This window comes from Hyla sarda, chromosome 5, assembly GCF_029499605.1.
Source record: "Hyla sarda isolate aHylSar1 chromosome 5, aHylSar1.hap1, whole genome shotgun sequence".
Lineage (NCBI taxonomy): Eukaryota > Metazoa > Chordata > Amphibia > Anura > Hylidae > Hyla > Hyla sarda.
In genome coordinates, this window is record NC_079193.1 from 107450768 (window position 1) to 107468353 (window position 17586).

General features: G+C 42.6%; 1 protein-coding gene across 2 annotated transcripts in view; it reads right to left on the minus strand.

Annotated features, from left to right (window-relative positions):
• Nucleotides 1–408: 408 nt before the first annotated feature.
• Nucleotides 409–17586, minus strand: part of GADL1 (glutamate decarboxylase like 1) — a 384680-nt gene continuing 367502 nt past the window's right edge. The window contains exon 15 of one of the 2 annotated variants that reach the window (XM_056520082.1): nt 409–1683. In XM_056520082.1, coding sequence (XP_056376057.1) covers nt 1514–1683 — 170 coding nt within the window. In that variant the 3' untranslated portion in view covers nt 409–1513. Of the gene's footprint in view, nt 1688–17586 lie in introns of both variants that reach the window. The other variant, XM_056520083.1, reaches the window with a different exon arrangement.

The window sequence follows — 17586 nt, forward strand, 5'->3', positions numbered from 1 at the left end:
GGACCCAGATGATTGGGCTGACAATGTGCTTACCTCGCAACCTATGATAAGCACACATCCAGACCAGATAGGGAAAAAAAAGAGGCAAAGTATACTAATGAGCAGGGCAGAGAAAGGGCGTGCTAAAGGAAAAAAAAAAAAAAAGCCGGCCACAAACAGGGCTGGGCGGCAACACGAAACCAATTGGGCAAGGCACTGAAAGAGGTGACAGGCTACGAGGCATGCTGGGAGCTGTAGTTTCTAAAACAAAGGCAAAACGGAAATAGATGCTGCACTATATCTACAAACTTGTGCAATGAAAGGAAAAGAAAGACAAACAAAGAGCAAGCACGAGACCCGAGATAACAAGAAAACTCACCTGCAAGGGTAAGTAGAAACTGAAAAAACACATTGGCCACGGAGTACCCCTTTAAATCTTTTAGGCTTTTATTTTTTGATAACAAAACAGAGATATTTGATATTGCCTAAAACAAAAACTATAGCACTATTAAAAGGAAAACTATTACATTTCTTAATGGAATCATTCATTTTCGATTTTTTTAGATTCCACATTGAACAATGCTTAAGCACCACTTGGAAATGCCAGCCATTGCCAGCAGGTGACATATTCAGATTTAGTAGCTGTCCTACTACAGATATTGATATGTCACTCACATTCACTTTTGTACACACTGCAACCACTTTCTGTTTGGTTCAAACTCAACGGGCCCTGGCACCTGCTAAGGTTTACCTGTCTATAACAAAACTAATAATACATGGATAGTTAACAACAATTCACTTAATGTCTTGCAAGGCATTGAAGATCCATTTCTTCTCAGGATACAGGTACTAATAATTCCTTTGAACTTATTTGGGATCCTATAAATTTGTATTTAGTAAGCTCCACCTAGTGAAAGCCATAGGCCACCAAAAGTCGAATGTCTATATGGGAAAGCATGGAATTTGGAGCTATGACGGCTGCTAAACTCTAGTACTTTTTCTATAGTTTTATCTACTGTATTCCTTTATAATAGTCTACTATATAAAGATTTTAGTATTTATAGAGAAAATGTTTTATAATAAATTATTAATATTATTATTCCCAAGCTTTATAGCATAATTTATGGGTTATATTTCTAAAGAGAAGCAAATGTATGCTTTCCATTAGCAGCAATAGCAACAGTGCCACACCTCACTACTTAGGCAAGGAGTGAATGTATTGACATGTTACACATACGCAAAGTGTGTGAACTCTCTAAAATGCTAGACTAAACTAGTTCACAAGCATATGTGGCATGTGTTTAAAGCAGAAAATGGTTATCCCACATTTCATTCTCTATTTCACAGTATTGATTGTTTGTTGCTTCTACAATTACGTGTGATTAACATGAAAGTAATGACAGAATACGTGAATATCTGAGAAGTTAGTAGTCTTGACTATGTAGGTATATACTATGGTTGTTCAGTTTCATATGCTGCAGTCTCTGACTTCAGAACCTGAGCAAAAGCAGCACATTGTGCTGCTAGGCCACAGCTACAAGTCTCTGCCAAGTAGTTCAATCTCATCCAGTACAAAATCCATGTCCTCGCGGCTGACTTGGGGGCTGATGATAATTTGACGGAAAAAATTTACTTTATCCCGATGAGGCTGATATCCGATCATCATGCTTCCTTTCTTCATCATTCTCTCTTTAATTATGGGGGCTACCTGAATATTAGAAGAAGAAAGACACAACAATTCTGGTTAAATATTCAAATAAAGTGCAACTTTTGACCACAATTTACAAGATTTAATTGTTTAAAGGGATACTCAGCTGCTCAGCATTCAGAACAAAATGTTCCGAATGCTTAGAGCTGGTGCAGGTGACTCATGCCGTCACGGCCCACCCCCTTGTGACATCACTCCCCGCCCCCTCAATGAAAGTCTCCAATAGACTTGCATTGAGGAGGACAGGTTGTGATATCCCAAGGGGGCGGGGCCATGATGTCCGGAGTCCCCGGCGCCAGCACTAAGCATTCGGAATATTTTGTTCCGAACGCTGAGCATCAAAGTACCCCTTTAAGTCTACTTAAAATGTTCTGTAATATGTTAAACTTGTGCATCAATCAATCTCAAAAAACATTTGTTCCTTTTCCATACACGTCTAAGGCTAGCTTTAGAGTTTTTCTGTTTTCAACTGTGGTAATGTGGGTCTGTGATTTGGAACCTCAAATTATAGCTAGAGAATAATACTTCTACTGAAGTCTATTCCTTCAATATTGACTTGGAGGTTTACAGAAAAGTGTCAGGGGTTAAAATGTTCTATTGTGGGGGTCCACATTACAAGTCAGATATTTGTAAAATTTGAAGGTACACTGAATTTATAGATAAACTGCAGACATATTCGAAGATGTTAAAACCAGATTTGGATGTGTGAATGTAGAGAACGCAAGTGGAGAAAGCATAGCGTCTGGCACTCCGGTTCAGTACAGTGGTAGGGTAGCAGGTGGTGGTGAAAAACAGTGTAAATTCAGCTGTTCCGGGGTGCTTGTTCACTAGAAAGTCAGTTGTACAACACACTAAAAGAGAAATGAGCCGTGCAGCACTCACCGGTTATTGCAGCTTGAACGTCACTTTATTGGCAGGGATTACAGCAACATGCAGGAGGAGAGGAGAACGCGAGCTCCACGGAGCTCGCGTTCTCCTCCCGCATGTCGCTGTAATACCTGCCAATAAAGTGACGTTCAAGCTGCAATAACCGGTGAGTGCTGCACGGCTCATTTCTCTTTTAGTGTGAATGTAGAGAATGATGTCATGTCTCATAGTTCAACATTAATACACCATGTAGCATAAAAATAAGAAACAGAAGCTTAAGGATTACATGTGCAATCATAATATTAAATTCTATAGGGGAGATTTATCACAACCTGTGTAGAGGAAAAGTTGACCAGTTGCCTATAGCAACCAATCAGGTCTCTTCTTTCATTTTGCAGTGGTCTTTTTAAAAAGGAAAGAAGCGATCTGATCGGTTGGTATGGGCAACTGGTCAACTTTTTCTCTACATGGGTTTTGATAAATCCCCCCTATGAGATTATTAATGTAAACACCTCTCTACATTTCCCTGTATAAACAACACATTAACGTGAACAGAGCTTAACTATGCATAGACAATCCACAAGGAAACTGTTTATATGAAGTTGATGGGCCAAAGCTTTCTAAAGGTTCCATATTATGAATTCTTACAAATCGGACCTTCTGCAGAGGTTATATGACTGAGTGCATAAGGATTATGGTCATGACATTGCTTTAAAATATTGTTCACTTAGTGTCATGTCCTATTTTAAAATGATTCAAATTAGCAAAACAAAAATTCAGCTCCAAAGCAAAAAAGCAAAGAAAACTTCAGTTCCAATTCATATATATCACAGAGCACTGTATATATTATTAAGAGAAAGAACATATCATTTAAATCAATATTCTATATTGCACAATCGCCTTTCATTATCTAAGCCTTGAGCCATAGGTGACTAATCCTTATTTTCTTATCTCAGTGTCTGCAATGTTTCCTAAATGACTCATGAAGGTGAAGCATCGGGTAGAAGTCACGGTTTGCTTATCTTTTATTTCCTGGGGTATTGACTAAATGCAGCAAACCAGCATGGTCAATAATCCAAAGATTTTCCTAATTAAAATTGCCAGATTTTGCTTCTTGTAATCTCTGAAATAATAGTTAGTACACATAAAACTATTACCTATCTATCTAATGCAGGTCAGTTTAAAACTTTTTGGTTTGTTTACTTGAGAAAAGTACATCTGCTTATTTTCGGGAAAAAGTTCAAGGAAAAGAGACACATTTGTGTGTCAATGATCGGTGAAGATTGCATTCTACATGAGCTGTGCAGATATAGCACATTAGTGCCTAAAGGCAGAAAATATATCTGCTGAAAAATAAGTCAATATATAGAATCTAAAGAAAAAAATGCACTTATACAGTTTAGTGACTTGATCTTGATTACTTATAAATGAAGTTGAAGGGGTATTCCAGGGAAAATAACTTTTTTTTTTTTTTTTTTTTTTTTTTTATATCAGAAAGTTAAACAGATTTGTAAATTACTTCCATTAAAAATCTTAATCCTTCCAATAATTATCAGCTGCTGAAGTTGAGTTGTTCTTTGCTGTCTGGCAACAGTGCTCTCTGCTGACATCTCTGCTTTTCTCGGGAACTGCACAGAGTAGAAGAGGTTTGCTATGGGGATTTGCTTCTACTCTGGACAGTTCCCAAGACAGGCGTCAACAGAGAGCACTTAGACAGAAAAGAACAACTCAACATCAGCAGCTCATAAGTACTGAAAAGATTAAGATTTTTTAATAGAAGTAATTTACAAATTCCAGAGCCAGTTGATATATAATTTTTTTTTTTTCCTGGATAACCCCTTTAATTAGGTCTCTCAATTTCAAGACAAAAACATTATTGAAAGGTCTCCATTTGAGGAAACAATTGTGGTAACAGCGTTCAAGGCTGAAAACACCTAAAAATGTCTCCAGGAATGAACTGAGCCCACCATTTGTATGTGGCCAGCACTCTATAGTTTAGTGCGCACAGTGGGAGAAAAAAAATCTGATGGATCCTTGTGGATTTAGAATGCATAATTGTAAATAACAAAACAGAATTATAGAGGAAAAAAAGGATTGGAAACCCGGAAATCTATCCAACTGAGACCTTTTGGAATTTTTATGGATAGATAGGGCTTGAAATTGCATGGACAAAATATATACGGTAATATTCTCCTAAATATGTTTCTTATTACCTAGTATGAAGTCCCATGATAATCTATAGAACTTTGGGATTGCCCATAACCTCTAAACATCCTGTCATTGGACTAACGTGATGGTAAAGTATGATTTAGCTGTTCGATAGGTAGGAGCACAGAAGAGTTAGTGTGGGGGACAGGATATGAGGATGGCATGTTAAGACAGCAAAGACCAGGATATGAGGATGGGAAATAAGGTTGACCTATTATCAATAACCTATGAAAGGTATGAATGGCCAGCACAGCTCCACAGTCCTTAATGCACACACCCCCACAATAACACTATAGCCAGCCATGAGAGAAGCAAACAATATCCGAAAACAGGACCATTTTGGGTGCTCAATCCCAGTAGAAAATAGTTCACATCCAAGTAGCATAGAGTCAGGAGACACTCACACGGTATACTGTGTGAACAGGAACTCCTTTATTGCATGGTGCTGTTATAACTTAAAAAAGGACAGACAAGGACGCCAAACATCGGAGGAGGTTATAGCTATCTCACACCAGGTAAAGGCGCTTCTTCTGAACACACCCCTGCTCCCACATCAGGGTGGCTAACCTCTTAAGGATGCAGGGCGTACCTGTAAGCCCTACGCCCGGTCCCGGTAAATAACGTGGGTCACGCCGTGACCAGGGCTAATAGCGTGTGGCACCGATAGTTGTGCCCCACGCCTAATAGCAAAGTTGATTGCGGCGTCTAAAATGAAAGTGAAAGCTTCCTGGCAGCTCAGTTGGGCTGATCGGGACCATCTTAATGAAATAGCGATGTCCCGATCAGCTAGCACGCGAGCGGAGGTCCCCTCACCTGTCTCCGTCGCGTCCGATCGGCGATCGATTGCTCCAAGCCTGAGATACAGGCTTGAGCAATCGACCGCCTATAACACTGATCAATGCAAAGCTATGGTTTTGCAGGGATCAGTGTAAAAGATCAGTGTGTGCAGTGCTATAGCCCTCTTTGGGAGGTATAACACTGCAAAAAAAGAAGTTATTAAAGTCATTTAACCCCTTCCCTAATAAACGTTTGAATTACCCCCCTTTTCCCATAAAAAAAACTGTGTAAAAAAAAGTTAATAAATGTAATTTAACCCTTTCCTTATTAAAAGTTCAAATCACCCCCCTTTTCCCATGAAAAAAAAAACATTATGTAAATAAAAATAAATATAAACATATGTGGTATTGACGGGTGCGAAAATGTCCGAATTATAAAAATATATCATTAATTAAACTGCACGGTCAATGGCGTACGCGCAAAAAAATTCTAAAGTCCAAAATAGCGTATTTTTGCTCACTTTTTATATAATGAAAAAATGAATAAAAAGCGATTAAAAAGTCTGATCAATACAAAGATGATACCGATAAAAACTTCAGATCACATTGCAAAAAATTAGCCCTCTCACTGGCCCATAAGTGGAGAAAAAAAAAGTTATAGGGGTCAGAAGATGAGAATTTTTAACGTATAACATTTCATACATGTAGATATGATTTTTTTCAGAAGTACGACAAAATCGAACCTATATAAGTAGGGTATCATTTTAACCATATGGATCTACAGGATAAAGCTAAGGTGTCATTTTTTAACAAAAAATGCACGGTGTAGAAACGGAAGCCCCCAAAATAAAAAAAATTGCATTTTTTCTCCAATTTTGTCGCACAATGAATTTTTTATTGCCATTTCACTGTGGAGTTTTTGGTAAAATGACTAATGTCACTGCAAAGTAGAATTGGTGGCACAAAAAATAAGGTTATGAGGAAAATATGAAAATGCAAAAACGGAAAAACCCTGCGTCTTTAAGGGGTTAATTCCCCCTGTCCCTGTGACATCAGAGCAAGGGGTGTTAACACTTTATACACAATTAAAAACAAGCAAAATGTGCATAGTTAAAAACAAACAGCAGTGTAAAAAAGACATACATATAAAACAACAGCAAATGGAGTATGCAAAAGACAGCAATAAGAAACATAACAAGAAAATAAAACATTTTCTCTTTTATTCCCTTCATCCTTTTTTTCTCTTTCTCCTTTCCTCTCATATATATATATATATATATATATATATATATATATATATATATATTTATATATTTAAATAAAAGGACTTAATTCTAATCGGTCATTCAAACCCAAATTGTCCTGGGCATTCGTTTTCAGGATCCCACTTCAGATTGTAGTAGAGCCTTTCGTCAATCTTTTCCTTCTCTTGCACAAACACGTTCCAGACCAAAGAAGGGAAGAACACTAGGGTCTCCCCTATGTTCGTCCTGATCAGTCTGGGTGATCCTTTTTGGGTTCTGATCCAGTTTACATGCTCCCGGAACCTCACATTGAGTGTACGCATAGTTCATCCAGTGTAGAACCTGGAGCATGCACACCGGACAGCATAAACTACAAACGTTGTCCTGCCGAATGTGAAATCTCTGAATCTGACTGGCACACCACCCAGGTTGGTAAATTTGTCCATAAAGACATAGGAGCACCAGGAAAAACTTCTGCAACGAAAATTGCCCATAGGTGCAGCATTTTTTAACCATTCACTGCCCTTTTCAGTACACTGCAATTTACTATGTACTAAGATGTCACTTATAGTCTTACCTCTCTTAAAAGTAATAAGGGGGACTTTCTAAGGCTGGGTTCACACCACGTTTTAGGCAATATGGGACCACATACGCCTGGGAGGGAGATAAAACCGGGCGCTCCCGTATCCCTGCCGTATGCGGTCCGTATGTAATATATTTCAATGAGCCGATCGGAGTGAAATGCTGACTCCGGTTGACTCATTTTTGCTCCTTATGCAGTTTTCCACTGGACCTAAAACCGTAGTAGACCTGTAACCGTGTAACCTAATAGGGCATCATAAATATTCCCTAATCTAACAAAGGTTGTTCTTTTTGGATCATTTCATTAGGGTTGAACCAATGAGTGATGAATGTGGATCTGTCATTAAAATATGCTCCCAAATTTAAAAGTAAAACATTATCATGACAAATATGCTGAACTACTATAAAGAATGATATCAGACAACATTGTACCATTTAGAAAAAAGCACAGAAAAAAAGAATGCAACAAGCTCTTCCTTCTGCCTCATTCTTCCGCCTCACTGTCCAATGATTGGCAGCCACCTTTGTATAGGCCAATGGCCATCAATCAATGCTGAATGGGATATGAGGTGTTGTGAGAGGTGGGGGAGGAGCCAAGCTCATGAATAACTTATCACTATGAACTTACTATATTCTTTCTACTGTTTTTCTAAACAATATTTTTTATGCCATGGGGTATACTAGCTAGTAGGATCTGTAATTATATGTTGTTATGGCACAATGAAGGGAATTTATCCAACACTTACACCTGCTTATAGGTGTCAAAAAATTACAAATTTTTGCTCTGTTTAAAAGTGGGAGAGGCATAGCATTACTCCAGTAACCAGATTACATTTTAGTGGAGATCTATGCTAGCTCAGCTGGTGTACATTTTAATGCTCAAAAACTCTCTCCGGTGCCTCCTTAACCCCTTAACGACGCAGGACGTATATTTACGTCCTGCACTGGCTCCCATGATATGAAGCGGGATCGCGCCGCGATCCCGCATCATATCGCGTCGGTCCCGGCGCTCATCAACGGCCGGGACCCGCGGCTAATACCACACATCGACGAACGCGGCGATGTGCGGTATTAACCCATTAGAAGAGGCAGTCAAAGCTGACTGCCGCTTCTAAAGTGAAAGTGACCCGGCTGCTCAGTCGGGCTGTTTGGAACTGGCGCGGTGAAATCGCGGCGTCCCGAACAGCTGACCGGACACCGGGTGGGCCCTTACCTGCCTCCTCGGTGTCCGATCGGCGAATGACTGCTCCGTGCCTGAGATCCAGGCAGGAGCAGTCAAGCGCCGATAACACTGATCACAGGCGTGTTAATACACGCCTGTGATCTGTGTAAAAGATCAGTGTGTGCAGTGTTATAGGTCCCTATGGGACCTATAACACTGCAAAAATAAAAATAAAAAAAAGTGTTAATAAAGGTCATTTAACCCCTTCCCTAATAAAAGTTTGAATCACCCCCCTTTTCCCATAAAAAAATAAAACAGTGTAAAAAAAATAAAAATAAACATATGTGGTATCGCCGCGTGTGTAAATGTCCGAACTATAAAAATATATAATTAATTAAACCGTATGGTCAATGGCGTACGCGCAAAAAAATTCCAAAGTAAAAAAAAAGGGCATTCATACCAATAAAAACTTCAGATCACGGCACAAAAAATGAGTCCTCATACCGCCCTGTACGTGGAAAAATAAAAAAGCTATAGGGGTCAGAAGATGACATTTTTAAACGTATAAATTTTCCTGCATGTAGTTATGATTTTTTCCAGAAGTGCGACAAAATCAAACCTATATATGTAGGGTATCATTTTAACCGTATGGACCTACAGAATAATGATAAGGTGTAATTTTTACCGAAATATGCACTGCTTAGAAACGGAAGCCCCCAAAAGTTACAAAATGGCGTTTTTTTCTTCGATTTTGTCGCATAATGATTTTTTTTCCGTTTCGCCGTGCATTTTTGGGTAAAATGACTAATGTCACTGCAAAGTAGAATTGGCGATGCAAAAAATAAGCCATAATATGGATTTTTAGGTGGAAAATTGAAAGGGTTATGATTTTTAAAAGGTAAGGAGGACAAAACGAAAGTGCAAAAACGGAAAAACCCTGAGTCAATAAGGGGTTAAAAAAGCAGGGCTGATGACAGGGGCCATAAGACCAACATATGAAACACCAGTTCTTAATAAATCCCCCACCCCCCACGCAATATCTTAAACCAGATCTACTTGATAAATGTTAAATGTTAGAGAAAATAATATTTTGTACACTGTACACTTTATGGAAAAAATGACATGTTTTCTTAATTTTGTGGGTCAATACGATTAAAATGATACCCATCTTTACATACTAATATTGTACTGCTTTTAAAAAATATACTCCAAAACATATGGGCTGTTTCAAGAAAAGTTACCAACTGGTGTGTCTCTTATATACATACAGTCATGGCCGTAAATGTTGCCACCCATGAAATTTTTCTAGATAATGAAGTATTTCTTACAGAAAATGATTGCAGTAACACATGTTTTGCTATACACATGTTTATTCCCTGTGTGTGTATTGGAATAAAAAAAAAAAGGGAGGAAAAAAAGCTAATTGGACATAATGTCACACCAAACTCCAAAAATGGTCTGGAAAAAATAATTGGCAATCTTGCAAAATTGTGGAAAAATAAGATTGTTTAAAGCATGTGCTTCTCCTTTAAACTATCCTGGGGCAAGTATCAGGTGTGGGCAATAAAAAAATCACACATGAAAGCAGATAAAGAGAAGTTCACTTAGGGGGAGATGTATCAAAGTTGTTTTTGGTAGACGTTTTTTGTAGATCATTTTGGTTGGTCTAAATTTGGAGCAATTTCTCCAAATTTATCAAACTTGTGCAAGCCCCATGATAAATTTCGTGCAATGGTCTAAATCTCCACACAGTTCTATTTGTAGACCTGTTCTACACCTCACAGGAATAGTGGTGTATCCTGGACGCTGGTCTTTTGTTCTATTGTTTTTCAGGATTCCACTGAGGTTTTTTTTTGTCCACCAGCAAAAACGCCTGAAAAACGGTCCCAGCTTTTCCTGCATTTTGGTAATTTTTCTTGGGGGAGATTTATCAAAAACTGTACAGAGGAAGAGTAGTGCAGTTGCCCATGGCAACCAATCAGATTGCTTCTTTACAAAAATGAAAGGAGCAATCTGATAGGTTGCTATGGGCAACTGCACCGCTCTTCCTCTACATAGGTTTTGATCAATCTCCCCCCCCCCCCTTGTGTTTTTTCTTGCATTTTGGCTGGTGTGCGGAAACAAACATTTTTGTACCCTGTGTGCATTTTTTTCACTGCAGGTACTACTCCATGGGTCGGATGCAGAGCGCCCGCCCTACGGAGTGTAAGGAGGTGAGGAGTGATGTATAGCATATACATATACAGGGTGCAGAGCATCACTACTTACCTCCGCCCGCTGTATAGTATACAGGGGGCATAGTGTATCCATGTATACTATACAGGAGCCCAGCAAGGAAAGAGTTAACCCACACTGCAGAGTTAAATCTTTGTGCGCTCTCCTGTATATACAGCCATCTATAGATGACTGTATATACAGGATACAGTAGGCAGACAAGAACAATTGGAGGCTCCCTGTTACACACTGCAGTATGGGCGCACTCACCAGGTGAGATCGCAAATGATGTCCTCAACTTTTTTTTCTCTCATTTCAGATACGTGAATGGGGAGGACTACGTCAGATTCAGTGTATTGCGATGATGACCAGCTTTTTTTTAATGTCAATAAAAGGTTTAATGAGGGCTGTGTGGGGAGTGTTTTTTTTTTTTTTAAATACATTTTTTTTTCAATGCCGGGCTTAGCGTTAGCCACAAAAACAGCTAGCGCTAACCCCCAATTATTACCCCGTTACCCACCGCCACAGGGTTGCCGGGAAGAGCCAGTACCAACAGGCCTGGAGTGTCAAAAATAGCGCTCCTGGCTGGGGTTATTTAGGTTGGGGAGAGCCAGTAACAATGGTCCTCGCCCACCCTGGTAACGTCAGGCTGTTGCTGATTGGTTGGTATCTGACTGACACTGAAAATATGGGGAACCACACACTTTTTTTTATTACAAAAAAAAACAACACATAGGCTTCCCCATATTTTCAGTGTCAATCAGACACCAACCAATCAGCAACAGCCTGACATTACCAGGATGGGCGAGGACCATTGTTACTGGCCCTCCCCAGCCTAAATAACCCCAGCCTGTTACCGCCTAGGCCAAGGAGCGCTATTTTTGATGCTCCGGGCCTGTTGGTAACGGCTCTTCCCGGCACCCCTGTGGCGGTTAGTACCGGGGTAATAATTGGGGGTTAGCGCTAGCTGTTTTCGGGGCTAACGCTAAGCCCAGCTTAGTAATAGATTCTGTCTACAAGACGGCTTCCACTACTAAGCCTGAAATTTCAATTATAAAAAACACAACACATGAAATAAAAAATGGATTTAAAAAAACACTCCCCCACAGCCCTCGTTAACCCTTTTATTGACATTAAAAAAATGCTAGTCATCGTCACACTCCACCGAATCTCAGGTAGTCCTCTGCATTCACTTATCTGAAATGACATTTTTGGCGCTCTCCCCTGGGTAGAGCGCACATAATGCAGTGTGTTCCTAAAGAGGGAGCCTCCAATTGTTGCTAAACTACAACTCCCATCATGGGGGCTGTAGGTAAACAACAGCTGGAGTCTCCCTGTTTGGGAACACACTGCCAAAAAGGCTCTGTTCCCATTATGCAAAACGCATAATGAGAACAGAGCCATACTTACCACCCTGGCTTCAGGCCTGGACTGTGAAGCTCCGCCCCCTAATGATGTCATCACTAGGGGGCAGGGGCGGAGAAGTTGCAAGGGGTCTCAAGAGTGAGACCCCTGAGATCCGTCAGTCTGCCCTTGGACTACTACTCCCATCATGGGAAATTTTGTGTCCCATGATGGGAGTAGTTGTAGTACCGCAGTGCTGAGGGATGGCTCTTACACATCCCCCAGCTGCGAAACTGTATTGTGACTGTTAGGACTACTACTCCCATCATGGAAAGACGCTGTCCATGATGGGAGTTGTAGTCCTCGGGCTGAAGGACAGATCGCAGCAGGTCATTCTCCAGAGACCCGCTGCGATCTGCATTTATTAATTTAAAAAGCCAGCGGCAACACTGCACTCCCCGCCACCTCCTGTATACAGATGTCATCACGATTCATAATCCCCGCCACCGGGAGAGGGGAGCTCTGATTGGTGGAAAGCTATTCACCACTATTAGCCAATCAGAGCTCCTGTCTTCTGGCGGGGATTATGAATTGTGACAGGTCTATACAGGGGAGCGAGTGGAGCCGCTTCTACAGTACAGTATATAATTGTTATGTGCACTGTACCCCCCCCTCCCAGACTAATACTGACCCCTTCTATAGTATATAATTGTTATGTGTACTGTACCTCCCCCCCAGACTAATACTGACCCCTTCTACAGTATATAATTGTTATGTGTACTGTACCCCCCCCCAGACTAATACTGACCCCTTCTATAGTATATAATTGTTATGTGTATTGTACCCCCCCCCCCCCCCCCAGACTAATACTGACCCCTTCTATAGTGAGTGCTGGGACCGCTGTGTGATTGACAGGTCCCCAGCGCAAGTGTCCGGCCCCACTGACCTTGTTATACATCTTTATGATACACACTGCCCGTCCTCCTCTTCATTCTTCTCATACCGGAGTCGCGCGGCTTCTGTATCATAGTCTATAGTCAGAGCGCCCCCTCCCGGCCTCCACACTGCACGGGGCTGGGGCCAGACAACGGCAGGGGGCGCTCTGACTATAGTGAAAGCAGAAGCCGCGCGTCTCCGGTATCAGAAGAATGAAGAGGAGGACGGGCAGTGTGTATCATAAAGATGTATAACAAGGTCAGTGGGGCCGGACACTTGCGCTGGGGACCTGTCAATCACACAGCGGTCCCAGCGCTCACTATAGAAGGGGTCAGTATTAGTCTGGGGGGGGGGGGGGGGGGTACAGTACACATAACAATTATATACTGTAGAAGCGGCTCCACTCGCTCCCCTGTATAGACCTGTCACAATTCATAATCCCCTCCAGAAGACAGGAGCTCTGATTGGCTAATAGTGGTGAATAGCTTTCCACCAATCAGAGCTCCCCTCTCCCGGAGGCGGGGATTATGAATCGTGACATCTGTATACAGGAGCCGGTGCAGCGCAGTGGAGCCGCATATACCGCCGGCTTTTTAAGTTAATAAATGCAGATCGCAGCGGGTCTCTGGAGAATGACCTGCTGCGATCTGTCCTTCAGCCCCAGGACTACAACTCCCATCATGGACAGAGTCTGTCCATGATGGGAGTAGTAGTCCTAACAGTCACAATAGAGTCCCGCAGACGGGGAATGTGCGTCTCTCAGCGCTCCGGTACTACAACTACTCCCATTATGGGACAGATTCTGTCTCATGATGGGAGTAGTTGTAGTACTGCAGTGCTGAGAGACGGCTCCTGCATCCCCCACCTGCATCTTCCACCGTCTGCCATTTTCTACGAGTCCTTGCTAGCACTCTTAGGTTTAGACTACTTTTCTTGCAAAAAAGCGCAATTGCGCAAAAAAAAACATCTACTTTTTTTTTGCGCAATTGATAAATACCAGTCCACTGGATTAGGTGGTGTACGGTAGAACAAACTGGTGACAACTTTAGAAAACTGTCCACCAAAAAAAACGCAGCTCTATGCAAAAAAAGCGCAATTGCGCAAAATTTGTAGACGTGAAAAATGGTCTAAATGCAATGATACATGTCCCCCTTAGTCTCTGCATTATGGGGGACATGTATCATTGCATTTAGACCATTTTTCACGTCTACAAATTTTGCGCAATTGCGCTTTTTTTGCATAGAGCTGCGTTTTTTTTGGTGGACAGTTTTCTAAAGTTGTCACCAGTTTGGTCTACCGTACACCACCTAATCCAGTGGACTGGTATTTATCAATTGCGCAAAAAAAAAGTAGATGGTTTTTTTTGCGCAATTGCGCTTTTTTGCAAGAAAAGTAGTCTAAACCTAAGAGTGCTAGCAAGGACTCGTAGAAAATGGCAGACGGTGGAAGATGCAGGTGGGGGATGCAGGAGCCGTCTCTCAGCACTGCAGTACTACAACTACTCCCATCATGGGACAGAATCTGTCCCATAATAGGAGTAGTTGTAGTACCGGAGCGCTGAGAGACGCACATTCCCCGTCTGCGGGACTCTATTGTGACTGTTAGGACTACTACTCCCATCATGGACAGACTCTGTCCATGATGGGAGTTGTAGTCCTGGGGCTGAAGGACAGATCGCAGCAGGTCATTCTCCAGAGACCCGCTGATATCTGCATTTATTAACTTAAAAAGCCAGCGGTATATGCGGCTCCACTGCACGGCACCGGCTCCTGTATACAGATGTCACGATTCATAATCCCCGCCTCCGGGAGAGGGGAGCTCTGATTGGTGGAAAGCTATTCACCACTATACACCAATCAGAGCTCCTGTCTTCTGGTGGGGATTATGAATTGTGACAGGTCTATACAGGGGAGCGAGTGGAGCCGCTTCTACAGTACAGTATATAATTGTTATGTGCACTGTACCCCCCCCCCCCCCTCCCAGACTAATACTGACCCCTTCTATAGTATATAATTGTTATGTGTACTGTACCCCCCCCCCCCCTCCCAGACTAATACTGACCCCTTCTATAGTGAGCGCTGGGACCGCTGTGTGATTGACAGGTCCCCAGCGCAAGTGTCCGGCCCCACTGACCTTGTTATAAATCTTTATGATACTCACTGCCCGTCCTCCTCTTCATTCCTCTGATACCGGAGACGCGCGGCTTCTGCTTTCACTATAGTCAGAGCGCCCCCTGCCGTTGTCTGACCCCAGCCCCGTGCAGTGTGGAGGCCGGGAGGGGGCGCTCTGTCTATAGACTATGATACAGAAGTCCCGCGTCTCCGGTATGAGAAGAATGAAGAGGAGGACGGGCAGTGTGTATCATAAAGATTTATAACATGTAAAGGTCAGTGGGGCCGGACACTTGTGCTGGGGACCTGTCAATCACACAGCGGTCCCAGCGCTCACTATAGAAGGGGTCAGTATTAGTCTGGGGGGGGGGGGGGGGGTACAATACACATAACAATTATATACTATAGAAGGGGTCAGTATTAGTCTGGGGGGGGGGGGTACAGTACACATAACAATTATATACTATAGAAGGGGTCAGTATTAGTCGGGGGGGGGGGGGGGGTACAGTACACATAACAATTATATACTGTAGAAGGGGTCAGTATTAGTCTGGGGGGGAGGTACAGTACACATAACAATTATATACTATAGAAGGGGTCAGTATTAGTCTGGGAGGGGGGGTACAGTGCACATAACAATTATATACTGTAGAAGGGGTCAGTATTAGTCTGGGGGGGGGTACAGTACACATAACAATTATATACTATAGAAGGGGTCAGTATTAGTCTGGGAGGGGGGGGTACAGTGCACATAACAATTATATACTGTAGAAGGGGTCAGTATTAGTCTGGGGGGGGGGTACAGTACACATAACAATTATATACTATAGAAGGGGTCAGTATTAGTCTGGGAGGGGGGGGGTACAGTACACATAACAATTATATACTATAGAAGGGGTCAGTATTAGTCTGGGAGGGGGGGGTACAGTGCACATAACAATTATATACTGTACTGTAGAAGCGGCTCCACTCGCTCCCCTGTATAGACCTGTCACAATTCATAATCCCCGCCAGAAGACAGGAGCTCTGATTGGTGTATAGTGGTGAATAGCTTTCCACCAATCAGAGCTCCCCTCTCCCGGTGGCGGGGATTATGAATCGTGATGACATCTGTATACAGGAGGTGGCGGGGAGTGCAGTGTTGCCGCTGGCTTTTTAAATTAATAAATGCAGATCGCAGCGGGTCTCTGGAGAATGACCTGCTGCGATCTGTCCTTCAGCCCGAGGACTACAACTCCCATCATGGACAGCGTCTTTCCATGATGGGAGTAGTAGTCCTAACAGTCACAATACAGTTTCGCAGCTGGGGGATGTGTAAGAGCCATCCCTCAGCACTGCGGTACTACAACTACTCCCATCATGGGACACAAAATTTCCCATGATGGGAGTAGTAGTCCAAGGGCAGACTGACGGATCTCAGGGGTCTCACTCTTGAGACCCCTTGCAACTTCTCCGCCCCTGCCCCCTAGTGATGACATCATTAGGGGGCGGAGCTTCACAGTCCAGGCCTGAAGCCAGGGTGGTAAGTATGGCTCTGTTCTCATTATGCGTTTTGCATAATGGGAACAGAGCCTTTTTGGCAGTGTGTTCCCAAACAGGGAGACTCCAGCTGTTGTTTACCTACAGCCCCCATGATGGGAGTTGTAGTTTAGCAACAATTGGAGGCTCCCTCTTTAGGAACACACTGCATTATGTGCGCTCTACCCAGGGGAGAGCGCCAAAAATGTCATTTCAGATAAGTGAATGCAGAGGACTACCTGAGATTCGGTGGAGTGTGACGATGACTAGCATTTTTTTAATGTCAATAAAAGGGTTAACGAGGGCTGTGGGGGAGTGTTTTTTTAAATCCATTTTTTATTTCATGTGTTGTGTTTTTTATAATTGAAATTTCAGGCTTAGTAGTGGAAGCCGTCTTGTAGACAGAATCTATTACTAAGCTGGGCTTAGCGTTAGCCCCGAAAACAGCTAGCGCTAACCCCCAATTATTACCCCGGTACTAACCGCCACAGGGGTGCCGGGAAGAGCCGTTACCAACAGGCCCGGAGCATCAAAAATAGCGCTCCTTGGCCTAGGCGGTAACAGGCTGGGGTTATTTAGGCTGGGGAGGGCCAGTAACAATGGTCCTCGCCCATCCTGGTAATGTCAGGCTGTTGCTGATTGGTTGGTGTCTGATTGACACTGAAAATATGGGGAAGCCTATGTGTTGTTTTTTTTTGTAATAAAAAAAAGTGTGTGGTTCCCCATATTTTCAGTGTCAGTCAGATACCAACCAATCAGCAACAGCCTGACGTTACCAGGGTGGGCGAGGACCATTGTTACTGGCTCTCCCCAACCTAAATAACCCCAGCCAGGAGCGCTATTTTTGACACTCCAGGCCTGTTGGTACTGGCTCTTCCCGGCAACCCTGTGGCGGTGGGTAACGGGGTAATAATTGGGGGTTAGCGCTAGCTGTTTT